At 46.6% G+C, this 27,312-nt stretch overlaps 1 protein-coding gene across 1 annotated transcript in view; it reads left to right on the top strand.

Moving 5' to 3' along the window:
- Positions 1–27,312, top strand: part of man2c1 (mannosidase, alpha, class 2C, member 1) — a 63,660-nt gene that overhangs the window by 16,933 nt on the left and 19,415 nt on the right. The window contains exons 8-17 of the mRNA XM_042342993.1: positions 725–835; positions 2,260–2,352; positions 3,985–4,101; positions 4,795–4,890; positions 5,277–5,422; positions 7,789–7,912; positions 18,405–18,526; positions 21,046–21,131; positions 25,823–25,984; positions 27,181–27,263. Of these exons, the coding sequence (XP_042198927.1) occupies positions 725–835; positions 2,260–2,352; positions 3,985–4,101; positions 4,795–4,890; positions 5,277–5,422; positions 7,789–7,912; positions 18,405–18,526; positions 21,046–21,131; positions 25,823–25,984; positions 27,181–27,263 (1,140 nt within the window). The remainder of the gene's footprint in view (positions 1–724; positions 836–2,259; positions 2,353–3,984; positions 4,102–4,794; positions 4,891–5,276; positions 5,423–7,788; positions 7,913–18,404; positions 18,527–21,045; positions 21,132–25,822; positions 25,985–27,180; positions 27,264–27,312) is intronic.

Genomic DNA, 27,312 nt, shown 5'->3' with positions numbered 1-27,312 from the left:
TGATTGGGTCGATCTTCCAAACAGCCGGCACAGGCACGATGGGCCGAATGGCCTCCTTCTGCGTTGTAATATTCTATGATTTTAGGAGCACTTCTAAAAGTACTCACAGGATACACTGTAAAGAATAGTGACTGTGTATTTTATAGGTGAACATTATTGTTATATAATAAAATAATTACAATTTCTTTCAATAACATAGTATTCATTTGTAGGATTATCTCCTGGAAATCTTTAGACATTTAGCTTTGTAGCTCAGTGGTGAGAGCACTCGCCTCACAAGCGAGAGACCTGGGTTTGATTCTCGGGCAGGGCAAAACACTGGGTAAGTTTCCTTACTCCATATGCCTCTGTTTCCTAGCAATAAGTAGGAACCTGGTTGTTACTCGTTTCACGGATCGCTTTTCTGGGGGTAATAATCCATTGAAAAAAAATGTAGTCTTTCAATCTATGAATGTTGTGGGATACTGCTGTGTGCACTGAGGTTTTGGCCACAAAATATAGTCACTACACTTTACATTCTATGAAGCGCTTTGTCACATCTCAAAGATGTGATAAGGTGCCATATCAAATACAAGGATTATTATTACATCATTACCCTGATTTCTAATGTTGCTGTTAATTATTTCTGAACTGAATGGATTTAGACAGCTAGTGAGGTACCGTTGTGACATTCCCACTTTGTGTTCAATATAGAATTGATGTTTCCTTTCTCTCTCTCTGTCAGGCACAGCAGCTGGAGTGGGTGAAGAGCTGGTATCCGGGCCTGTACACACAGATCCAGGAGTTTGCCCGCAAAGGCCAGTTTATCCCTGTTGGAGGCAGCTGGGTGGAAATGGTGAAGTATTGGACAAAGATTAGCATGTACTGCATGTTGCACCCTGTTGGCATTACATTAATCAGAGCAGACATCAGTCACCACATCACCACCTACTGACATTACAATAACTGAGAAAGACCAACAGTTATTGGACAACTACACACTGAATCCTGTAGCTCAGTGGTTAGAGCACTCACCTCACAAGTGAGAGACCTGGGTTTGATTCCCGGGCAGGGCAAAACCTTGGGCAAATTTCCTTACTCCATACGCCTTTGTTTACCCAGCAGTAACTAGGAAGCCGGTTGTTAGTCAATTAGCGATTGCTTTTCAGGGGGTAATAATCCCTTCATAAAAACAATAACAATTTGGTCACTTCAATCCACGACTGTTTGTGGGACGCTGCTGTGCGCAATTGGCTACCGCATTTCGCCCACAAATATACGGTCAATTCACTTTACAATATATTTAAATGTAAAATGATTTGAGACGTGTCGAAGTCGTGATAAGGTGCTATATCAAATGCAAGGATTATTATTACTACAAAACACACAGTCACTAGACTTTACAGTATATCTTCTGAAGCACTTTGAGATGTCTTCCAGATGTGAAAGGTGTTGTACAATACAAGGAATATTTATTTATTTATCGATCGATCTCCTGTCTAACTAGTGTTATAATACTCATGAGTTGGCTCTAACTCTCATAACCACCTTCACCATGGCTACACTGATGAAACCTTGTGATATACCAGCACAGGCTGAGACGTGCACAAACCATGCAATACCAGATAGGAGTGAATTGTCCTGCTTGTCTCCCGCTAGTTATTACCTGAGATACGTCAGGCAAAGTTTCAATAACTCATTTTATCGATCACGGTAACATAGCATTGTCTTGAGCTCCAGTATAGTTACATATACAGTATAATTGTGTTTTGAAAAAAACTGAGTAGTTTTAATATTTTGTATATAAATCAAATTTATGCAGACGGCAGGCTTGATTGTGTTGGAGTTTATCAGCATGTTAGAAGCTTAATGGAGTCCTGTAGCTCAGTGGTTAGAATACTCGTCTTGCAGGGTGAAACTTTGGGCAAGTTTCCTTACTCCACACGCACGAGCAGTAAGTAGGAACCAGTTGTTAATCGATTGGTGGATCACTTTTCTGGAGGAAAAATCCCTTCAAAAAGATAAATTTTAAATAATAATAATAATTTGGTCCCTCAATCCACGACTGTTTGTGGGACGCTGCTGTGTGCAATTGTCTGCTGTATTTTCCCGACAAAATATACAGTCAATTCACTTTATAGTCTGTTCTGTGAAGCACTTTGAGACGTCTTAAAAACGTGATAAGGCTCTATATCAAAGGCAAGGATTATTATTATTATATTATAATAGACGTAGTTAGAGAGACAGCCAGTAGGGGGCACTAACGTACAGGATTTGCAGGACGGGAACCTGCCCTCTGGCGAGGCGATGGTGCGTCAGTTCCTCCAGGGGCAAAGATTCTTCCAGCAGGAGTTTGGGAGAAAGTGCTGTGAGGTAAGTGGTTACTGTGGCAACTCCACTGCCATTATAAACAGTGGCATTTCAGCCAAATAATAATTTGGTCACCCAATCCACGACTGTTTATGGAACGCTGCTGTGCGTACATGGCTGCCAAATTTTGCCCACAAAACACACAGTCAATTCACTTTACAGTATATTCTGCGAAGCGCCTTGTGACGTCTCGAAGACGTGATAAGGCACTATATCAAATATAAGGATTATTATTATCACCTTCTCCATGTGACGTGTCAACATCAGTTACCTTTTTAGTGACAATTTTCTCATGACCAAAACATTAGGGTTTACACAGCATAACCATCAGGTTCCAATCATGAAAGCAAAATTGTCATCTAAAGGTGAGCTGTGTGTACCAGCGGTGATCCACACCCAGCAGTGCACAGTATTGTGATCAGAAACACGGGAAAGATTGTATTTGCTGCTCAGCTCATTGTTTTCCAGTAGCAGTCCCTGTATTCCAGGCCATCTGTGTGACCAGTGTTTCTCTTCTCGTTCTTGCGCTCGCTCCACCATTGGTGGTCATGCCTTTAGCCACTACACCCAGAAACACTGGAACTCAATCCCTCAATCCCTCCGCCTTCCCCCTCCCTCCCCACCTTCAAATCCTGCCTAAAGACCTTTTTTGATTGTGCTTACGGTCACCGCCCCCTCCCTCTCCCCTGGCTCAGGGTCAGTCTCCACTACTGTGAAGCGCTCCAGGATGCTTCCTGTGTGACGTGTGCTGTGTAAAGGCAAGTTAGTCATTGTCGTGCTTAAACACTGAATCTCCATTCCTTTCTGCAGTCATCCTTCCTGCCAGGAAACTCTGATTGAATGTCTGTGCTGCCAACCCCTAATTGTATGATTCAATCCTACTTTACATCTTGCATTCACATGTATCATGTAATATCTTGATTCCTTTCCTCACCTGTCGCACTCTGTGTTAACGTAGAATTCTGTCCTTGTTTGATTAATAGAAAATAATCTTTCATTTGCCAGCTATCAGTGTGAGAATTCTCAATCAGACAGGATGTTTAAAGAGTTAATGGTAGTTGTGCTGAGACCAAAGACAAAAGGAAGTGACATTTTTGTCATCATTGACCCAGTTACCAGCACAGAGCTACATCAGTCATCACAGAGTTTCCAACTAGAACACTGGCAGAGACACAACTTAGAATCTCCACCTATTTGCCCCCACTAAGATCTAGACTGCTGTGCAGGCTTGTAGCTCAGTGTTTAGAGCACTCGCCTCGCATGTGAGAGAACCTGGGTTTGATTCTCGAGCAGGATAAAACCTTCGGCAAGTTTCCTTACTCCACACGCCTGTTTACCTAGCAGTAAGTAGGAACCCGATTGTTATTCGATTGGTGGATCAGTTTTTTGGAGGGTAATAATCCCTCCAAAATTAAAACAAAATCAAAAAAAATTTGTTCACTCAATCCACAACTGTGTGTGGGAGGGACACTGCTGTACGCAATTGGCTGCTGTGTTTCGCCCATAAATATGAAGTCATTCAATTTGCAGTGTATTCTGTGAAGCGCTTTGAGACGACTCAAAGACGTGATGAGGCGCTGAATCAAATGCCAGGATTATTATTGTTATAGTAACAGTTTCTCTCTGTGTTGACAGTTCTGGTTGCCAGACACGTTTGGCTATTCGGCTCAGCTGCCACAGATCATGCAGGGAAGTGGCATCAAACGTTTCCTGACACAGAAGCTCAGCTGGAACCTGGTGAACGAGTTCCCGGTGAGTGGCTGTTCCAGCGTTCGTCACTATGAGAAGCCGATTACACGGCGGAAAGCGTTCAAATTCCCATTGAAACGACCTGACCACAAATACTGTAGAAATGCAGGTGCAGCACATTCACATGTCTGTCCCACTGCTCGCTTGTGGTTCACACACATACAAACTTACACAACTCGACAATTCTGTAGCACAATCAATATCCTTTCTAAGGTGGCTGGCCGAGTGGGGAGAGACAATCTAGAAAATAAAAGGTAACATTACACGTGACACCAGATGGAGAACCCGATTCTCTGCTCCCAGAATGTGCTGTAACTGCAGCCAAAACTCTGATGTGCTGTTTCTGTTTCCTACAGAATCTATGCCTGTAGCCTCATTTAGTGGTGGTGTTCATTTAATACCAATTGAGGTGGCTTACATACATAAGTACGTACATATGTAAGCCACCTCAATTGGTATTAAATGAACACCACCACTAAATGAGGCTACAGGCATAGCCTCATACAAGCACATACGTGAAACTCTGTCTGGTTCCGATACACTTAAGCACAATGATGGGTTTCTGCATGTTCCAGACACCTGGCAGACCCAAACATTTTCAGACCCAGAAATTGTACGAAGAAAAGCATTTATATATCACCCTCTTTGTTAATTAAATCCTTACCTACTGCTCTCCGTGTCTGGTAACCTCCACAGCACAACACATTCTTCTGGGAGGGCATCGATGGCTCCAGGGTCCTGACACATTTTCCGCCCGGGAATTCTTATGAAATGAAGTGTAAAGTGGAGGATGTGAGTACAAGTGAACTTCCACAACGCAATGAATGGGACTAGGATAATATTTCTGTGAAAAATGTGTTTTCTTTCTACTCTGTGCTACCATGCTCACTCTCCCTTCCCTCAACCCATGACTGTTTGTGGGACGCTGCTGTGCGCAATTGGCTACTGTGTTTCGTCCACAAAATATAAAGTCAATTCACTTTACAGTGTATTCTGTGAAGCGCTTTGAGACGTCTCGAAGACGTGATAAGGTGCTGTATCAAATGCAAGGATTATTATTATTATTATCCTGTGATAACAAACTGTTCCAGCAATTAGACCTCCTGTGACAAGACTGACTGTCAGCCTTGTCCTGTTGTACGTGACCAGTGAGAAGGATTGTCTTTTCTCTGTTGCAGTTGCTGAATACTGTTAGAAATAACAAGGACAAAGGCCGTGTGAATGACAGTGCCCTGTTGTTTGGGTTTGGCGATGGGGGAGGTGGACCTACACAGAAGATGTTGGATCGGCTGCAGAGAATGCAGGACACCGACGGGCTCCCCAGGTCAGGAAACAATACCTTTTTTATAGTCTTGCCATCTGTGCGCTTCATATAACTTTTCTTTTTTAGTCAGGCCCTGAAGCCACTCATTTCTGAGCTATTTGTGCATCACCGAGCCTTTCTGTCACATTATGCCGCAGTTCATGAAAGATATTGTGCAGATAATAATGTTTGAAATTGTATAGCTAATAATAATCCTTCTATTTAATACAGCACCTTATCATGTCTTTGAGATGTCTCAAAGCGCTTCACAGAATATACTGTCAAGTGTAGTGACTGTATATTGTGTGGGTGAATCGCGGCAGCCAATCATGCACATCAGTGCCCCACAAACAGTCGTGGATTGAATGACCAAATTATTTTTCTTTGAAGGGATTATTACCCCTGGAAAGGCGATCCACCAATTGACTAACAACCGGGTTCCTACTTACTGCTGGTAAACAGAGACGTGTGGAGTGAGGAAACTTGCCCAATATTTCACCCTTCCCAGGAATCAAATCCAGGTCCTCTCACTTACGAGACTAGTGCTCTAACCACTGAGCTACAGGGCTCTCTTTCTAATGACTAGTAAGAGAGTTGAGATTGATCACTGCACGCTTGTTTCAGTACCGGGCTGGATAGAGAACCACCATTCACTACTCTTGCACGCTTCCTTTGTGGAGTCCCATAGCTCAGTGGTTAGAGCACTTGCCTCGCGAGCAAGAGGACCTGGGTTCGATCCCGGGCATGGTGACACCTGAGAGAAGTTTTCTTACTCCACACACCTCTGTTTACCCAGCAGTAAGTAGGAACCTGGTTGTTAGTCGATTGATGGATCAATTTCCGGGGATAATAATCCCTTCAAAATATAATAATAATATTTTGATCACTCAAAACACCCTGTTTGTGGGACGCTGCTGTATGCAATTGTCCACCACATTTCGCCAACAAAATATACAGTCAATTCAGTTTCTGTGAAGCGCTTTGAGAAGTCTTGAAGATGTGATAAGGCGCTGCGTCAAAACTCAAAAGATTATTATTATTAATTCAGCAAAGTGTAGAGAACCATCAGAGTGCAGGTGCATTCACTTCAATTCACTCAGTTTAGTCACTTCAATGTGCAGGAAATGTGTGTCCTAATCCCGGGAAACTACTCCCAGTCCAAATGGGATGGTCAGAAATCTGTGTGACATGTACCGGCTCTGAGCTGGGTTTGTAAGTAACAGTGGTGAGGAGTACAACAATAATTTACATTTGTATAACACCTCCTACATCAGGGGAACCTCACAGAGTTCTTTAATAAAATCCATAGCTGGAGAAGCAGGAGGAGGCCATTCAGCCCCTCAAGCCTGTTCCACCATTCCATAAAATCATGGCTGATCTGTACCTCAATTATTTGCCCCATATCCCTTGATACCCTGACCTAACAGATATCCATCCACCTCAGTCTTGAAGATGTGAATGGATGCAGCTATAATCCACAGCCTTTTGGGGAAGAGAGTTCCAGATTTCCACAGCCCTTGATTTCACTCCTAAATGGCTTTGCTCTCATTTTAAGATGATGCTCCTTGTTCTGGATTCCCCACCAGAGCAAATTGTTTCTCTGGAAGGGAGGGGTGTGCGAAGCTGAAGGGGGTGGGGGAGGGCTGGAGGAACCAAAAGCCGACAGCATGGTCAAAATGATAGGGAGGGAGGGGCGAGGCAAAGGAATTCTTGGAAGGAGGACACAATGCGGGCTGGTTGAATCAGATTTCTTCTCCTCAGGCAACAAACTTAACTGCCATTTTAATGGAGGGTTTGCAGTCTGTTTTTCGACATGGTAACCTGTGAAATGGACTTTCCTTATCCACAACACAGCTGATTCTCACATACAGTCAGTCTGTCCAGGGTAAAAACTCTTCAATTTTTGGAAGCTGATACCACGATGCTGCGTAGCTTGATTGGGGATTTCCTCTTCGAATTATACAATGGTTCCTACACCTCACAGGCACGGTCTGGAATGCACTGTCTCAAAACCGGAAGCAACAACAACAAAATTCTATTTGTATAGAAGCAGATTCAATAATGACCTTCAAAAGGGAATTGGAGAGGAACTTGAAACGGAATGATTTGCAAGGATTTGGGGAAAGAGTGGGGGAGTGGGACTGATTAGGTCGCTCTTCCAAACAGCCGGCACAGGCACGATGGGCCGAATGGCCTCCTTCTTTGATGTAACATTCTATGATTCTACAATTCTATATTGCTGCTGCTTCCAGGTGTTGTCAGACCATTTGGGGCCTTATATAAGCATCTGGAATGTCAAGTTGTGTGTGCACATAATATATACACCAAACTGCTTAACATAAACCACTCTTATTACAGAAACTGCTGATGAATATTCTCTCTCTCAGGGTAAAACTCTCCACCCCAGAGATCTTTTTCTCAACATTAGAAGCTGATACCACGATGCTGTGTAGCTGGATTGGGGAACTCTTCCTGGAATTACACAATGGCTCCTACACCTCACAAGCAAAGGTGGGAATAATTTTTCTCTTTGGTTTCTCCCTTCCCCCATCACTGGTGTGAAACTCTGTGAGCCAAACAGGAAAGAGGTAACATCAGTTTATGGATTTTGTCAGTGTTGTTTGAGTACTCCGGGAGAGGTGGACATAATCCCTAAACACTGACAGCGGGTGGGAATCCACGCAGCCAATCACATCCTGGCATGTGAGAGGCCCTCTGACTGTCAGATTAACTAGCGTCCATCACCTCGTAACCAGCAATAGAGAGGAGTTACCCAAGGGGGGAGACGGAGTCATTCAACCCAACCAGTAACTAATAATATAATCCAATATTTGATCCAAAGCCCTATTCGTTTTCAAGATGTCTCAAAGCGCTTAACAGGGATTACTGTAAGGTGTAGTGACTGATTTGTGGGAGATTGCGGCAGCTAATTTGTGCAAACAGCCATGTGACCAATTTTATTGATGAAGTAATGGAGAGGGTGGATGAAGGTAGTGCAGTTGATGTAGTTTATATGGATTTTCAAAAGGCATTAAGAGACTTGTAAGCAAATTGAAGCCCACGGTATTAAAGGGACAGTGGCAGCGGATCCAGAACTGTCTGGGAGACAGAGAGCAGAGTGGTGGTAAACGGTTGTTTTCCTGACTGGAGGGAAGTGCGCAGTGGTGTCCCCCGGGGTCAGTATTGGGACCACTGCTGTTTGTGATCTATATAAATGACCTGGACTTGGGTACAGGGAGTACAATCTCCAAGTTTGCAGATGATACTAAGATGGAAAAGTAGTAAACAGTGAGGAGGATAGTAACAGACGGCAAATGGACATTGACAGACTGGTAACATGGGCAGACACGGGGCAGATGAAGTTTAATGTGGAGAAATGCATGAGAAGTGATGCATTTTTGGAGGAAGAATGAGGAGAGGCGATATAAGCTGATGGTACAATCTTAACGGAACAGAGAGACCTGGGGGTCATATAGTAAATCTTTGATGGTGGCCGGACAGGCAGATAGAGCTGTTAATAAAGCATCCGGGATACTGGGCTTTATAAATAGGGGCATAGAATACACAAGTCAGGAAGTTATGATGAACCTTTATAAACACCGGTTAGGCCTCAGCTCGAGACTGTGCTCAGTTCTGGGCCCCACACTTTGGGAAGGATGTCAAGGCATTGGAGAGGGTGTGAAGGAGATTGACCAGGATGGTACCAGGAATGAGGGGCTTCAGTTATCAGGAGAGGCGAGAGAAGCCGGGATTATTCTCCTTGGAGCAGAGAAGGTTAAGAGTAGACTTAATAGAAGTTTTCAAAATGATGAGGGGATTCGATAGGGTGAACAAGGAGAAACTATTCCCACTGGCGGGTGGGTCGGTAACCCGAGGACACCCATTTAAAATAGTTGTTAAAAGAAACAGAGGGGAGGGGAGGAGAAATGTTTTCACACAGCGAGTTGTTGGGATCTGGAATGCAGTGCCTGAAATGGTGGGGTAGGCTGATTCAATAACAACTTTTAAGAGAGATGTAGATAATTATTTGGGGAGGATATGTTTGCAGAGCTATGGGGAGAGCGCGGGGGAGTGAGTTTGATCAGGGCTATGGGGGAGAGAGCGGGGGAGTGGGGTTGATCAGGGCTATGGGGAGAGAGCGGGGGAATGGGGTTGATCAGGGCTATGGGGAGAGAGCGGGGAGTGGGGTTGATCAGGGCTATGGGGAGAGCGCAGGGGAGTGAGATTGATTTGGAAGCTCTTTTCAAAGACCAGCGCAGACACGGTGGGCCAAATGGCCTCCTTCTGTGCTGTATAATTCTATGATTCTATGATTCAATCCACTTTACAATATATCCGGTAAAGCGCTTTGAGACATCTCAGCGATATGATAAGGCTCTATATCAAATGCAAGTATCACTATTATCTGATCTTTATTAAACTTTCACACACAATATAATCTTAAAATACAATTTTGGCAAATATGTTAGTGAAAAATATACAAAGACACTTATTAGCAGATGAGACTTGAATGCATAACTATCATCAATAAAAGTCTACATATGAAAACCCTTTCATTAAACATGTAGGATTGTTGGCTAATTAAAAGTAAAGATTAAGTGATGCCATTATTTTGTATGTCACTTACATGTTAAATACATACACAGTCACTGCTTTCTTGTTCAGATATGGAGGTCAGTTCAGGGAGTTTATCTTCTCGGTCAGTTTCAGCCTGTCGCTTGCACTTTTAAGAACAACAATAAGGTTACATGTGTATAGCGCCTTTCACGTCGGGAGGACGTCCCAAGGTGCTGGATAGTGACAGCATTTCAGACTCAAGCTGGGGGTCAGGGGTGAGTGGAGGGGAAGGGGGGCTGGCTAATGTCATGGTTGAAGAGGAGGGACTTGAAGGAGGCTAAGAAGGGGGCGAGGCGGAGTGACTGGGGTTGGAATTCCAGAGGTTGGGGGCAGAGTGGCTGAAGGCTCTCCCACCAATGGTGGGGCGGGTGGGTTGGGGGAGGTGGAGCAGCCAGAGCCGACTGAGCGTAGGGACCGGGCAGGTTGGTAGAGGGTTAGGAGGTCACAGAGGTAGGGTGGGGCGAGACCATGGAGGGCTTTGTAGGTGAGGACCAGGATCTTGAACTGGATCCTCTGAACGATAGGGAGCCAAAGGTGTCGGGCGAGAGTGGGGGAGATGGGGTCATGGAGTTTGGTGCGGGAGAGGACACGGGCTGCAGAGTTCTGGATTATCTGCAGCTGTGGAGGGAGGAGTTGGGAAGGCCGACACGCAGGGAGTTTGCATAGTCGAGCCTGGAGGTGATGAAGGCGTGAACAAGAGTTTCAGCGCCTGAGGGGTGAGGTAGTGGCGGAGTCGGGTGATGTTACGGAGGTGAGAGAAGGCAGAGCGGGTCATGGCTTAAATGTGGGGGAGAAAAGAGAGTTGAGAATCGAACAAGACACCTCGGTTCCTGACTGGCGGTGAGTTGGTGAGTTGTAGTGTGCAACCATGGAGGTTGATGTTGCCAGAGCCTGAGGTGCGGAGGCGCTGGTGTGAGCCAATCAGGAGGGCCTCAGTCTTGTTCATATTCAACTGCAGGAAATTTACCCTCATCCAGGACTTGATGTCCGACAGACAGAGGGATAGGAATCGAACCAGGCAACGGCAGGTCCGTGAAGATTGAGTAAAGAGGAGAGGCGGTGTATGAGGATGGAGTGGTCGACAGCGTCGAAGGCGGCAAAGAGGTCGAGGAGGCAGAGGGAGCCCTGATCACAGATGTTCAGAATGTCATTAGTGACTGTGACCGGGGCTGTTTCCGTGCTGTGGGCAGCGCGGAGCCGGATTGGAGGGGTTCAAAGAGGGAATGGTGAGAGAGAAAGGAGCGGAGCTGGGACGCGACGACTCATTCCAGGACCTTGGAGAGGAATGGGAGGTTAGAGGTGGGGCTGTAGCTGGAGAGAAGGGATGGGTCAAGGGAAGGTTTTTTCAGGATGGGGGTGATGACAGCTGTTTTTAGGGGGGTGGGCACTGAACCAGTGGACAGGGAAAGATTGATGACATCTTACAGGAGAGGGGCCAGAAGGTGGAGCTGGGAGATGAGAGAGGTGGGGATGGGATCGAGGGAGCAGGTGGTGGGTTTGAGTTTGCAGACAGTCGTGGTGAGGGAGGAGGGAGAGATAGGGTCGAAGGAGCATGGTGGGGACGAGTGGGGGGTGGGTCATGAGAGAGGTGATTTGGGGGTGGCAGTGGACAGGGCAGAGATGGCTGAACATATCCCCTCGATTTTAGATTCGAGGAAGTCCAGCATCTCCTCACAGTTGGAGTTTGAGGAGAGGATGGGCGAGGAATGGAAAGGTGGACAGAGGAGACAGTTAAAAGAGAAGCCTGGGGTTGTCCTTTGCCTCCAACATAATCTTGGAGTAGAAGGAGGATTTGGCGGAGGCAAGAGCGCAGCGGTAGGTCTTGTTGTGGTGAAGCCAAATCTGCTGATGGACCTTTAGTTTGGATTTAGTCCAGGCACGTTCGGCAGCTCGCACTTGTGCCTTGAAGGAACAGAGATGGCTGGTGCACCAGGGGATTTACGGTAGTATGAGGAGTTTGGGAGGTGAGGGGGGCAAGGGAGTCCAAAATGGAGGAGAGGGAGTTGTGGAGAAAGGAGAGTGAGGAGGGGAGATCAGTCAGGGAGGGCCAGAGGTGTAGGAGTTCAGATGATTCCAGGGCAGTGGAAAGGGAGAGGGAGGAATTTTTTTTCCATGGACGATATGTAATGTTGGAGGGTTGGGAAAGGGGGAATGGGTACTGAGGTGTTGAGGGAGATGAAGTGATGGTCCGAGATGGCTTTATCGACGGTGGTGATGTCCGAGACAGTGAGGCCCCAGGTGATCACCAGGCCAAGGGGGTGACCACAGACATGGGTGGGGAAGTGGATGAGGAGGGAGAGGTTGAGGGAAGAGAGGAGGGAGGAGAAGTTGGCAGAGGTAGAGCAGGAGGGGGTGAAGTGGAGGTTGAAGTCGCCTAAGATAAGGAGGCGTTTAGAGCAGAGGGAGAGGGAAGATAGGAGGGTGGAGATGTCTCCGAGAGGAAGGTGGGGAAGGCTTGGGTGGGAACGGTAAACAAGGAGGATTTTGAAGGAAAGCAACTACTACAACAACAACAATTTGCATTTATATAGCGCCCTTCACATGGTATAGCTTCCCGAAAGTGGAGATGGGTTTCTGTGGAACCTCTGCCATAACCTTTCACCTTGCTTCTGTGCCATAAATTTCTATGGTTCAGGGTCCACCACAGGCTCTTCCATGTGGCCCTCCATGTTCCTCCACTTACATGGAAGGAACATGTGTCTACATTTTTGTTGTAAGAGCCTGTCTGTCTGTGGGGAGGGTGCTGCTGTTTGGAACACGGTGATGTCTCAGAAGTAGTCGGGAAAGGAAACAGTAGGAGGCTGGAAACGGGGCGAGAACCTTACCATCAGCACAAGTCAAGTGGGTTCATTGAAGAAAGTAAACTCCAGAATCAGCATGTTTGGTCATCCAAGAGATACTCGGGACATTCAAAATGGTTTCACAGGTCATCACAGGGGAGGGCACGAGCACTGGGACCAGGATATGGCTGTTAGCAACCGACTGACTCCAGACATTCTGAAGAAAAGTCTCGACCTGCGTGTGAGTGCCAATTATTCTTCGTATTGCCTCCATCCAAAAAGGCCACCGCATCTGTAATGTAGCACAAGTCATTGCTTTCTTGTTCAGATATCTGGGGCAGGTGTGATGCGTTGGAGACGGGATGACCCGGTCCCTCCGGCTCAGTCGTGTGGATGTTTCTCAAAGTTCCTTGTGCCCCTCCCGCACCCTCGAAAGTGGAGTCTTGTAGCTCAGTGGTTAGAGCACTCGCCTCGCAAGCGAGAGACCTGGGTTTGATTCCCAGCAGGTTAAAACCTTGGGCAAGTTTCCTTACTCCCCAAGCCTGATAATAATCCTTCAAGAAAACAATAATAATAATTTGGTCACTTCAATCCATGACTGTTTGTGGGACACTGCTGTGCGCAATTGGCTGCCATGTTTCACCCACAAATATACAGTCAATTCACTTTATAGTGTAGCGCAGTCTCTGTACTGTGGGCGGAAACCGGACTGGAGGGGTTCGAAGAGAGAATGGGAGGAGAAGTGTGCGTGGAGTTGGTTGGCAACAGCGCGTTCTAGGACTTTTTGGAGGAAGGGCAGGTTAGAAATAATGGCTGGGTTTTGAGGGATCTAGGGAGGGTTTTTTGAGGAGGGAGTTGTTGACAGCAGTTTTGAGGGGGGCAGAGGAGGGGGAGCTGGGTGACCAGCAAGTTGTGGGGAGGGGGTCGAGGCAGCAGGTGGTGGGTTTCATGGAGGTGATGGTGGGTGAGAGGGAGGAGGGAGAGATGGGGAGGAAGGAATGTAGGATGGGGGTGGTGGTAGGAGCTGATGATGGGGAGGGTGAGAGGGACAGAGAGGGCGTGGTGGTGGGTGACAAGAGGCAGGTGGATGAGGCTGCCTGGCGGATGTTAAGTATTTTAGATGAAAAGAAGTCCATGACCTCCTCGCACTTGGCATTGGATGTGAAGATTGAGGACGCCTGAGGGGGGGCCACGGAGGAGGTAGTGGGTGGTGGAAAAAAGGATTTTAGGGTTGTGTTTAGCCTCCAAGATGATGTTGGAGTAGAAACCGTTTTTGTGCGTGTCAAAGAACGGCGGTAGCTATGGAGTTGGGATGGACTGTGAGGCCACAGTTGGGATGGACTTTCAGGCCAGTTTTCCGCCATCTGCGCTCGAGCAGCTGGGTTTGGGTTTTTAGGCGGCAGAGATGGTTGTTGTACCAGGGAGATCGGGTGGGTTTGGAGATGGTCCTGAATTTCAGGGGGAACGAGGGAGTTGAAGGTGGAGGAGAGGTGATCGTGGAGCAGCTGGACGGCTGCTTCAGGATCTCCGCAGATGGAAGGCCAGAGGGATAGGAAGTTTGATGATGAGAGGGCCTTTGTGAGGGTCATAGAGGGTAGCCTTTTCCAAAGGCGGTAGAAGGATGGTTGAGGGCTTGGTGGAGGAGAGAGGGATGTGAGAGGAGGAGATGAAAAAGCGCCTTATCACATCTTTGAGGCGTCTCAAAGCGCTTCACAGAATAGACTGTAAAGTGAATTGACTGTGTTTTGTGGGCGAAACGCGGCAGTCAATTGTGCACAGCAGCGTCCCACAAACAGTCGTGGATTGAGTGACCAATTTATTATTATTATTATATTTATTATCCTCGGAGAAGTGATCCGCCAATCGAGTAAGGAACATTTTGTGCTGCTGGGAATCAAACCCAGGTCTCTCGTTTGCAAGGCGAGCGCTCTAACGACTGAGCTACAGGACTCCACAATGCCAAGTTAATGCCCAAACTAACCAGTTGTCTCTATTAGTACTTTGTTAAGAAGCCTCAACATTGCTCTGAATACCAATTGTTAATGAGTGATTCGGGATTTTACTCCAATAACATGGAAACTTTTGGCCTCAGAAAAGGTCAATGGAATTTAGCCTGTAATTTCTTGAAATACTTCTCACATTTTTCCCCCTAATCCCGTTACTTTCGAATGGTTTTGTTGATGGAATTGTATGGGCTTTCTTGCCTCTGATAAGCTCCTGCTGAGCTAAGGTTTAGAGCTTTCTCAGTCACTGGTGACACGGAAACCGTGGCCTTGTCTCAAGTCAGTCAGACACGTCAGGGGGTCTCAGAGCTTCGGCAGCTGCCGGTCACATCTGGCCAGTGGGTGATCATTACACCGCCTTGTTGAAAACGTCTTGATTTGTCCACACGATGATTCTAATCAGAGGTTAGAGTAGCAGAGTCTCTTGATAAGGAAGAGAGGCCTCACTATTGCTTTCATTAGGTTACGAGGAGACCTAATAGAGGTCTTCAAAATCATGAGGGGATTTGATAGGTTAGAAAGGGACAAACTGTTTCCACTGGTGTGTGTGTCGGTGACTCGAGGTGACAGATTCAAAATAGTCTCTAAAAGAAGCCGAGGGGAGGGGAGAAGACATTTTTTCACGCAGCGAATCTGGAACGCATCGCCTGAAAGGGCGGTCGAGGCCGATTCAATAACTACTTTTAAAAAGCTGGTGGACGGTCATCCAACAGCAACTTGCATTTACAGGGTGCCGTTCATGTGGGGAAGCATCCCAGAGCACTTGACAGTGGCGGATTCTGACCCCGAGCCGGTGGGGGGGGGGGGGTGGTGGAGGGGGGAAGTGAACATGAGCACAATCAAAAAGGAAGGCCTTTAGGTGAATTTGAAGGAGGGGGGTGAGGGTGTGAGTCGGAGGGATTGAGGGAGAGAGTGACAGAGCTTCGGAGCGTCGCGGTGAAGGCACGGCCGCCGATGCAGTTACAAAATGCAAATGTTCTTGTAAAATGAGTTAACGTTTTAGATCGATAGCTTTTGGTCTCTCTTCTCTCTCCATAGATGCTGCCTGACCTGCTGAGTGTTCCCAGTGACTTCTGTTTTTATTTCAGCATAAACAGCTTTATAAACATAAACTGGCAGTGATGGGGCTGCAGTGATGGGGTTGTTGATTTAACTTTCAAGATTTTACATAACAAAATGCCAGGGAAACAGAGCAAAAATCAAACAGTGACTGGACAACTGTAATGTAACTTCCTGCTCGTCTGCAGGTCAACTCGTCCGGGAAGCTGTAATAATAAATAATGAAAACAGAAGTCGCCGGGAACATTCAGCCTGACCTGTTGAGCGTTCCCAGAGACTTCTGTTTTTGTTTCAGATTTCAGATTGTTTCTGCAGTATTTTGCGTTTTGTTTATAATAAATTCCAATCCTTGAATTGATACAGTGCCTTATCTCACAGCTCACAGTGCATAATGCTGAAACTTCATAGAATCATAGAATCGTACAGCACAAAAAGAGGCCACTCGGCCCATCGAGTTTGTGCGGCTCTTTGAATAGAGCAATGTAATGTCAATCCCACTCTCGGCCCTTTCCCCATAACGTGCAAACCCGTCCTCCTCAAATACCCGTCCACCGCGTTTTTAAAAGTAGTTATCGAATCGGCCTCGACCGCCCTTTCAGGCGATGCTTTCCAGATTCGAACAACTCGCTGTGTGAAAAAATGTCTTCTCCCCTCCCCTCGGCTTCTTTTAGAGATATTTTGAATCTGTGACCTCGAGTCACCGACACCCACACCAGTGGGAACAGTTTTTCCTTTTCTAACCTATCAAATCCCCTCATGATTTTGAAGACCTCTATTAGATTTCCTCGTAACCTTCTCTGCTCCAATGAGAATAATCCTCACCTCTCCAGCCTTTCCTCATCATCACGGTCCCTCATTCCTGGTACCATCCTCGTAAATCTCCTCTGTACCCTTTCCAATGCCTTAACATCCTTCCTATAGTGCGGTGCCCAGAACTGGGCGCAGTATTCTAACTGAGGCCTAACCAGTGTTTATATGGGTTAATCATCACCTCCTGACTCTTGTACTCTATGCCCCTATTTATAAAGCCCAGTATCCCATATGCCCTTTTTACAGCTGTATCTACCTGTCCTGCCACCTTCAAGGATTCATTTACCTGCACCCCCAGGTCTCTCTGTTCTTTTACCCCCTTAAGATTGTATTACCGCCTATATTGCTCCCCTCATTCTTTCTACCAAAATGCATTACCTCACATTTCTCCACATTGAAACTCATCTGCCATGTGTCGCCCATTTTACCATCTGTCTATGTCTTCCTGCAGTCGGCTCCTATCCTTCTCACTGTTTACCCCCTCCCTAACTTTGTGTCGTCCGCAAACTTGGAAATGGTACTTGCTATACCCAAGTCCAGATCATTTATGTATATTAAGAAGAGCAGTGGTCCTAATACCGATCCCTGGGGGACACCACTGTACACTTCCCTCCAGTCAGAAAAGCAGCCGTTCACCACAACTCTCTGCTTTCTGTCTCCCAGTGAGTTCTGGATCCGCTGCCACTGTCCCTTTTATACCGTGGGCTTCTATCTTTCTTACAAGTCTTTCATGTGGCACTTTGTCAAATGCCTTTTGAAAGTCCATATAAATGACATCAACTGCACTACCTTTATCCACCCTCTCCGTTACCTCATCGAAAAATTCTATTAGATTTGTTAGACAAGATTTGCCTTTAACAAATCCGTGCGGCTGTCCCTAATTAATCCATATTCTTCTCAGTGAAGATTTATTCTGTCCTGGATTTTAGTCTCCAGGAGTTTCCCCACTGCTGATGTTAGGCTGACTGGCCTGGAGTTCCCAGGTTTGTCCTTCTGTCCCTTTTTGTACAAGAGAGTCACATTGGCCACTCTCCAGTCCTCGGGCACCACTCCTGTGTCCAACGAAGATTGAACATTTGTAGCCAAAGCCTCCGCTATTTGTACCCGTGCCTCCCATAGCTAACCTTTTATCGTATAATCTTTTTGCCCCTCTTACTTCCTTTTTCAGTTCTCTTCTGCACTTCCTATATTCTATTTGGTTGTCTTCTATATCTTGGGTTTGACATTTGTCATACGCCTCCTTTTTCTGCTTCATTCTAGACACAATTACCTTCGTCATCCAGGGAGGTTTGGAAGCCCTACTTTTCCCTTTTGTGGGAATGTATTTGTTCTGTCCCCGAGCTATCTCATCCTTGAAGATTTCCCACTGCTCTTTAGTTGTTTTTCCTGCCAATCTTTCTTTCCAGTCCACCTTGGCTCGGTCCCTTTTTAACTCACTGAAATTAGCCTCTTCCAGTTGAATACCTTTACCTTTGATGGTTCCTTGTCTCTTTCCATATGCACTCTGAATCTAATGATGTTGTGATCACTATTGCCCAGATGCTCTCCCACTGAAACCTGATCCACTTGCCCTACTTCATTCCCCAGAACTAGATCCAGTTCTTAAATGAAGTCACATTGTGTTCAAATGTCAGGAGCAGCTTATTACTGTATTTCGAACCTAAAATTAAAAAAATATACAATTCCACTTCTCCCATTTAATGTTTCTCTCTCTCTCTCTCTCTCTCGCTACAGATTAAGCAGGGCAATCGTGAATGTGAGTGTATCCTTCACAATGTTGAAGTGATAAGCAGCCTGGCGTGGGCCCAGAAATGCAGTTTCCAGTATCCAAGCTCCCAGCTGCAGCACCTTTGGAGGTAATGCCTTTCTCAGGAGATTTAGTTTTCTTCTGAGATTCATTCTGAGATCAGGTTTCTCTGCCAAGAGGAACCTAGTCATATGTGAGGATATAATGATAATATAACAATAATAATCATTGCATTTGATATATCGCTTTTCACTTTTTCTCGACGTTTCAAAGCGCTTCACAGAATATACGGTAAAGTGAATTGACTGTATATTTGATGGGTAAAAAACAGCAGCCAATTGCGCACAGCAGTGTCCCACAAACAGTCGTGGATTGAAGTGACCAATTTATTATTGATTTTTTTTCTTGAGGGATTATTACCAGGTGTCCCCTAATGACATCTTGACCATCTGCAACCAGGGCTCCCTCTGCCTCCTCATCCTCCTCGATCTATCGGCCGCATTCGATACAGTCGACCACTCTATCCTCCTCCACCGCTTGTCCTCCCACCTCAACCTTCAAGGCCCTGTCCTTGAGTGGTTTAGGTTGTACCTCTCCCACCGTCTTCATTTTGTTTCCACTAACGGCTTTTCCTCCACCCCTCGCACTGTCTCGTGCGGTGTCCCTCAGGGCTCTGTCCTCGATCCCCTCCTCTTCACCCTCTGAACTCTGCAGCTCGTGTACTGTCCCGCACCAGGCTTTGCGACCACATCATTCCCATCCTTGCTCCCCTCCCCCAGAGGATCGAATTCAAGATCCTCATCCTCACCTACAAGGCCATTCACGGCCTCGCTCCTTCCTACCTCTCTGACCTACTATCAACCTACCTACCTGCCCGTACCCACCGTCCCTCTGGCTCCGGTCTGCTCCACATCCCCCGCCCCAACCGCCCTACCATCGGTGGCTGGACTTTCAGCCTCTCAGCCCTGAGGCTCTGGAACTCCATCCCCCGGTGCCTTCGCCGCTTCCTCCCTCTCCTCCTTCAAGGCCGGTCTCAAGACCTTTCTCTTTGACCGTGCCTTCAGCTCCCCTCTCGACTCTCTACCCCCTCCTCGCTCCCTCCCTTCCCTCCCCTCACCCTGACCATTTCCCCCCTCCTCGCTCCCTCCCTTCCCTCCCCTCACCCTGACCATTTCCCCCCTGCTCGGGTCCCGACCTAACTGTCCAGCGCCTTGGGACGTCATCCTGACGTGAAAGGCGCTTTATAAATGCAATCTTGTTGTTGTTGTTGTTGCTCTAACCACTGAGCTACAGGACTCCACAAAAACTCCATGTTCAGATGAGGGAGAGTTTTGTGAGCAGATCTACAGAAGCTCTTACCTGTCTCTTAGTGACTGGTTGAGCACCGCATTGCCAGAGACTCGGACCCTAGTCGTCGTCCCTCCTTCCTGATAATAATAATAACAATAATTCTTACATTTGATACAGCACTTTATCACGTCTTCGAGACATCTCGAAGCTCTTCACAGAGTATACTGCAAAATTAATTAACTGTGTATTTTGTGGGGAAACATGGCAGTCAATTGCTTATTGATCATCTTATTGTACATCTAGGTAGAGGGGATTAACCCTTAAAATAGCAGTGGGAGTCCAGCCCTAGTTTGTGTCTGTCCCAGAAGCTGGTGATGGTTGCAGACCTCACAGACAGGCAGGTCCATCACCTCCTGACGATGCCAGGTTTGCACCAGGTTCACGTTGCTGTCACTGGTTAATGAAATTATGTTGCGTTTAACAGTTGTCACCTTATAGAATCATAGAATATTACAGCACAGAAGGAGGCCATTCTGCCTATCGTGCCTGTGCCGGCTGTTTGGAAGAACTGCCCAATCAGTCCCACTCGCTGCTCCTTCCCCATAGACGTGGTGGGACACTGCTGTGCTTGATTGGCTATCGCCTTATTACTTAGCAATAATTAATTTATTACTGTTATAATAGTTTTGCCCACAAAATATACAGTCAAATCCACTTTACATTATATTCTATGAAGTGCTTTAAGACGTCTCAACGACGTGATCAGGCGCTATATCAAATGTTATTATTATTTTAATACAGTGCCTGTCAACCTCATGACAACATCACCCTAACAGCCTTCCTGATCCTTATCTCCTGGCTCTCTGTAACACTTGTGCAGAGCCTGAACAGGGACACGTATGTAACCAAAACACAAAATACTGCAGATGTTGGAAGTCTGAAAACAAAAACAGAAGTCGCTGGGAACCCTCAGCAGGTCAGGCAGCATCTATGGAGAGTGGAAAGTGAGTCCACGTTTTGGGTCCACGACTCTTCGTCAGAATAGAGTCATGGACCGGAAATGTTGACTCACTTTCCTTTCTCCATAGATGCTGCCTGACCTACTGAGTGTTCCCAGCGACTTCTGTTTTTGTTTTTAGGGGAGTGTATGTGTTCAGCAGCATTGTCCTGAAAACATGGCTGTGAGAACGTTAGCGTTGTTGACATTGGGTGTGGGATGTTTATTTAACAGGAGTTCAGTTTGTGGTTGTAATGCTTAATGGATTGAGAAGGGCTTTATATAAAGAATCCATGTTGGGAGATGGCCAGAGAGTTGACATTGATGTGCCTATTCCACAGGCTGTTGCTGCTCAATCAGTTCCACGATGTGTTGCCTGGAACTTGTATTCAGACTGTGGTGGAAGATGCTGTGAGGTATTACGAAGGTAAATCAGCCTGGCTAAGCTGAGTGAGGCTACCTTCACTAACGGGGGAAACCTGGTGTTGCTTTCTCTGCAGTTCTGCCAAGTGACCGTCCCTTAGCCCTCAGGGAAAAGGAGGCAACTTGCACTTTATATCCCTTATCATTCCATGATGTCTCAAAATGCTTCACAAGGAATTACTGTCATGTGTTAGAGATTATTTTTATATGCAAACACTCTGCTATTAACACGTCAGGGTCCCACAACAATCATGAGGTAAATGGTTTGTTAATCTGGAGGATTCTTGGCCAGGACACTGGGAGAAACGCCCTCTCAAATAGAACCTTTACTGTCCAGCAGACAGGAGCTCAGCTGTTTACTGTACATTGAAAGGTTTCAACTATATTGCTGTCTCCATTCCAGCCAGGGCAGGGTGTCAGTGTCTCTTACAGTAACATCTACGGTACCCTCTTCCACCATCAATAAGCTCCAGCTGATTCAAAACTCCACTTCCCATATCTACCCACTGTTGTCCTGACAGAATGTCTGTCAGACGTCAAGTCCTGGATGAGAGCTAACTTTCTACAGTGGAACGTCAACAAGACCGAGGCTCCTGATTTTCTCCTGTCAGCGCCTCAACACCTCAGGCGCTGACAGCATCACCATCCATGGTTGACACTCCACCTTGCTAAGTCAGCCCTTGGCATCTCGTGTTTGACCCTCAGCTGTCCTTTCTACCCCACATCCGTGCCATGACTCGTTCTGCCTTCCCCCACTTCTGCAACATGGCCCGACTCTGCCTCACCCCTCAGGCCGCCGAAACACTAATGCACGCTTTCATTTCAGTGAGGCTCAACTATGCAAACTCGCTGCTTGTCGGCCTCCCCAACTCTTCCCTCCACAGGCTGCAGATCATCCAGAACTCTGCAGCTCGTGACCTCTCCTGCACCAGGCTCTATGACCCTACGACCTCCACTCTTGCCCGGCTCCACTGGCTCCCCAATCCCCAGAGGATAGAAACACAAACAGAGGTCCTGGGTACGCTCAGCAGGTCAGGCAGAATCTATGGAGAAAGGAAAGTGAGTCAGTATTTCAGGTCCACGACCCTTCGTCAGAACTCCACATCCTCTTTTCAATGAATAAATGAGGAAGAATGGGATAAATGCCATTGGCTCAGACTTTGACTGAAGCTTAGCTCCCACAGCAATATAATAATACCCCTCTCCTGACCCCTTCTCCCCTTTGCCTTCTTCTGATTCCATCCCTCCCCCCAATCCCACTCCTTGCCGTATCTTCAGTCTCATCCTCAGAGGATAGAGTTCAAAATCGTCGTCCTCGCCTTCAAGACCCTCCACAGCCTTGCTCCTTTCTACCTCTGTTACCTGCTGACCCCATACCAACCTGTCTGCTCCCTCTGCTCAGCAGGCTCTGGCCTGCTCCACGTCCACCACCATCGGCGGTCGGGCCTTTAGCCTCTCTGCCCCATCCTTTGGAACTCCATCCCACAGTCCCTTCACCTCGCTCCTTGCCTCCACATCAAGGCGCATCTTAAGATCCTCCTCTTCAGCCACCCTCCTATCCCTACTCCTCCTTGATCCCAACCCCACCCCCACCCCAACTCTTCCCTCCACAGGCTGCAGATCATCCAGAACTCTGCAGCTTGTGTCTAAACCCTGACTGTCCAGCATTTTGGGATGTCCTCCCGATGTGAAATGGGCTTCACAAATGTAATTTTGCATTGTCACAAATTGACTTCAAGCCTCAAGCTCACTGATAAATCCCTTCACGCCAAAGCACCTACTTATCTCTGCAAACTTCTCGTATCCCACCTGCTCTGCTCTGCTAACTCCTGAGTTACCCTCTTCCCCCATCCACCATCATCAGAGGCCAAACTTCAGCTACCTCAGCCTCTGATGTGTAACCTCAGCAATAATCTCAGTCTCACACCCTCGCTATCATCTTTACGTCCCACCTCCCTTTCCAACCATGTCTAAGGCCACCTCCTCTCCCCTCTCCTTTGCTCAGCATCCGATCACGTCATTGTGAAGCCCCTTGAGATGTTAGCAGATGTGAAGGGCTTTATATAGATGCAGCTTGTTATAAGTACCATGAAATATCCTTCAGGTGTAAATGCTTATTATTAGGCTTACAGTCTAGTAATAAATAATCTCTGGTCCATTTGGCCATTTTAGTGATTTTAGTGAGTAAAGAGGAGACTTGTGAGTGGGGACGCTGTCCAGGTGGCTGTCAGGGTGTAATAATACAATAATAATAATAATGTAATGTAGCCTTGGACGTGTTGGACATTAGCTTAGTTTGGGATCTCGGGGTGGGGGTGGAAGGGGGTTGCGGGTCTCCAGGCTGCTGTAGGTGGAAGTGAAAGTCCCGTTGCTGAGCGATGTGTGTTAAATCCTCTTTTCAATGAACAAATGAGGAAGAATGGGATAAGTGCCATGACTGAGGCTTTGACTGAAACTTAGCTCCCACAGCATTATAATAATATAATAATCCTTGCATTTGATATCGCGCCTTATCACGTCTTCAAGACGTCTCAAAGCGCCTCACTTTATAGTGTAAATTGGATTGACTGTGTATTTTATGGGCGAAATACATTCCACTTTCTGAACAAATTGTTTGCTTCCTGACCAGTCCAGGTTTACAGTCTGTAAAGAAGATTTCAATTTTTATATCTTCTGTAACGTTATATTTTTCACATGTTCATATGTTCAAACATCTACTTCACCTTTCACGTCACTGTGTGATTTTGTTTTTGTTCACAGAGGAAAATCTCTTGCTTCTGTTTAGACTTTATCACAACAATAACCGTCGCATTTGATACAGCGCCTTTAACTTTTACAGTGTAGTGACTGTGTGTTTTGTAAGCAGAACCATCGGCTAATTTTTGAAGTGCAACATAGGAGGCCATTCGGCCCATCATGTCTGTGCCGGCTCTTTGAAAAGAGCTTTCCATATCAACCGCACTCCCCCGCTCTCTCCATAGCCCTGATCAACCCCACTCCCCCGCTCTCTCCCCCATAGCCCTGATCAACACCACTCCCCCGTGCTCTCCCCATAGCCCTGATCAACCCCACTCCCCCGCGCTCTCCCAATAGCTCTGCAAAACATGTCCTCCCCAAATAATTATCTACTCTCTCAAAAGCCGTTATGGAATCGGTTCCCACCAGCCTTTCAGGCACTGCATTCCAGATCCCAACAACTCGCTGTGTGAAAACATTTCTCCTCCCCTCCCCTCTGTTTCTTTTAACAACTATTTTAAATGGGTTTCCTCTGGTTACCGACCCACCTGCCAGTGGGAATAGTTTCTCCTTGTTCACCGCATTGAATCCCCTCATCATTTTGAAAACTTCTATTAACCTCTTAACCTTCTCTGCTCCAAGGAGAATAATCCCGGCTTCTCTGCCTCTCCTGATAACTGAAGTCCCTCATTCCTGGTACCATCCTGGTCAATCTCCTCTGCACCCTCTCCAATGCCTTGACATCCTTCCCAAAGTGTGGGGCCCAGAACTGAGCACAGTCTCGAGCTGAGGCCTAACCGGTGTTTATAAAGGTTCATCATAACTTCCTGACTTGTGTACTCTATGCCCCTATTTATAAAGCCCAGTATCCTGTATGCTTTTTTAACAGCTTTATCGGCCTGTCCGGCCACCTTCAAAGGTTTACTGTATGACCCCCAGGTCTCTCTGTTCCTTCACCCCCTTTAAGATTGTACCATCAGTTTATATTAATTTCCTGGCAACAGATTGTTCAAAGAAGAACAATAACAAGTTACATTTACACAGTCCCTTTCACATCAAGAGAACGTCCCAAGTCCTTGGACAGTCAAGGAGTTAGACACGAGCTGGGGGTTGGGATCAGGAGGGGTGGAGGGAACGGGTAGGAGGGTGGCTGAAGGCACATTCAAACAGGAATAATAATAATAATACTTGCATTTGATATGGTGCCTTATCACATGTTCCAGAAGTCTCAAAGTGCTTCCCAGGCTACACTATAAAGTCAATTGACTGTATATTTGTGGGTGAAACACAGCAGCCAATTGCGCACAGCAGCGTCCCGCAAACAGTCATGGATTGAAATGACCAATTTATTATTGTTTTTTTCTTGATGGATTATTATTAGGCGTGTGGAGCAAGGAAACTTACCCAAGGTTTTGCCCTCCCGGGAATCGAACTCAGGTCTCTCGCTTGCGAGGCGAGTGCTCTAACCACTGAGCTACAGGACTCTGCCATATAATAAATATGCCTTAAATTGTAATTCCTACAAGCAGTAATCTTTAATTTGCATTGAATTTGATTTATCAGTAATCAGACGAGGTGCATTCCGTGCTGATTTCTCTTTTCAAGACCTTGAGTGCCTCCTTTGATTTCACAATTACCCTACATCTGTAAAATGTGTTACCTTGCACTGACTGCTCTATTTAGTTCTAATGGTCCCAGAAGAAGGTCTTGAGACGGACCTTAAAAGAGGCAAAGGGGGGGAGCGAGGCGAAGGGACTGTGGGATGGAGTTTCAAAGGGCGGTGGTAGAGAGGCTGAAGGCCGGATCTTTGATGGTGGGCCGGGCTGAGTGGGGGAAGCGGGACGTGGAGCAGTGCGGAGCCTGCTGTGCGTGGGAGTGGGACGGTCTGTATGGAAGGAACAAGGAAGGCTCCAGTGTGAATAGCAATTAAACCTTTATTTTTTCTGCTTAATTGTCCAGAGATCCGGAGCAGCGGGAATCAGCTGCTGAAAGATGCCATTCAGTGTCTGCTGGGGGTGTCTGCCCAGGAGAGCAGCAGCAACAGTAACGTGCTCAACACCTTGTCGTGGGAACGCACTGAGGTCGTCTCAATGCCTCGACTAGCAGGGGAGGAGGTTCTCGGTACATGTAGTTCAGTCAACAACAACAGCTTGCATTTGCACAGCTCCCCTCACAGTGGTGGAGTCTGACCCCGAGCCAGGGGGAGAGGGTTGGGGGGTGGGTAACTGTGAGCACAATCAAAAAGGAAGGTCTTTAGGTGGGATTTGAATGTGGGAGGGACAGGGCAAGGCAGAGGGATTGAGGAAGAGAGTGACTGAGTTTCGGGTGTAGTCGGTTCTAATTAGAGAGTTTACACCCTGTGTCCCAGTTAATCACAAGCATAGCTGGGTATACAAGTGGAGCAATAGCTGTAAAGGAGTGCCCATCTCAGGGAAACCAGGAGAGACAGCTTTTTGTGATATCAATGACTTACTGATATATTGCCTTTCATATAAAAACAAGTGAAACGTCTTGAAACAGGAGCACATGTTCTGACAGTCAGTTGCAAAATACTATTAATTGTACTCTGGTGTACAAGTTTATAACTGTTCTCTCTCCTTCTCCTGATTCTCCTCTTACTCCTAATATAGATGAAACTCTCTCCCTGTATCGTAGAATAGAATAAGAATATTGCAGCACAGAAGGAGGCCATTCGGCCCATCGTGCCTGTGCTGGCTGTTTGGAAAAGCGACCCAATCAGTCCCACTCCCCCACTCTTTCCCCAAATCCCTGCAAAGTTTTCCTTTTCAAGTTCCTCTCCAATTCCCTGTTGAAAGTTAGTATTGAATCTGTTTCCACCATTTCAGGCAGTGCATTCCAGACCGTGACAACTCTCTGAGTAAAGAAAATGTCCTCATCTCTCTCTGGTTCTTTTGCCAATTATCTTAAATCTATGTCTCCTGGTTACTGACCCACCGACCAGAGGAAACAGTTTCTCCTGATCTACTCTGTCAAAACCCCTCATCATTTTCAACAATCATTTGAACTATGTCACATGTTCTCCAGAATTAAGTAATTAGGTAAGCAGGATGCTTCCCTCCAGGGAGAGTGAGAGTGTACCATTCTGGACACAGCGACTTTTCTATGTGTAGGAGGTTGGCTTTGCTGCTCATTAGCATCACAGCAATGTGTTTCCACATCTGTCAGACACCGGCTGACTAAAAAAATCCACAATGGATTCTGTGCTGTAAACTATGAAACACCATGTGCTGTGAGGAGCTAAGGCACATTTTATTGTGATTATACAGAGACTGAGTTGTTTATTCTGTTATTTACAGCTCTCGTAACTGTTCCTAGTGTGGGTTTCGCTACAGTCATCAAACCTCTCGTCCCAAAACATCCAGTCATTGTAACTCCACAGGTACATTAACATATTGGCTTCATCTGCTCTCTCTGTGCTCCATGCCGCG

The sequence above is a fragment of the Callorhinchus milii genome, unplaced genomic scaffold, assembly GCF_018977255.1.
Source record: "Callorhinchus milii isolate IMCB2004 unplaced genomic scaffold, IMCB_Cmil_1.0 Scaffold22, whole genome shotgun sequence".
NCBI classification, from domain to species: domain Eukaryota; kingdom Metazoa; phylum Chordata; class Chondrichthyes; order Chimaeriformes; family Callorhinchidae; genus Callorhinchus; species Callorhinchus milii.
Note: the sequence above shows the minus strand (reverse complement) of the source record. Positions and strands in the feature narration are given on the sequence as shown.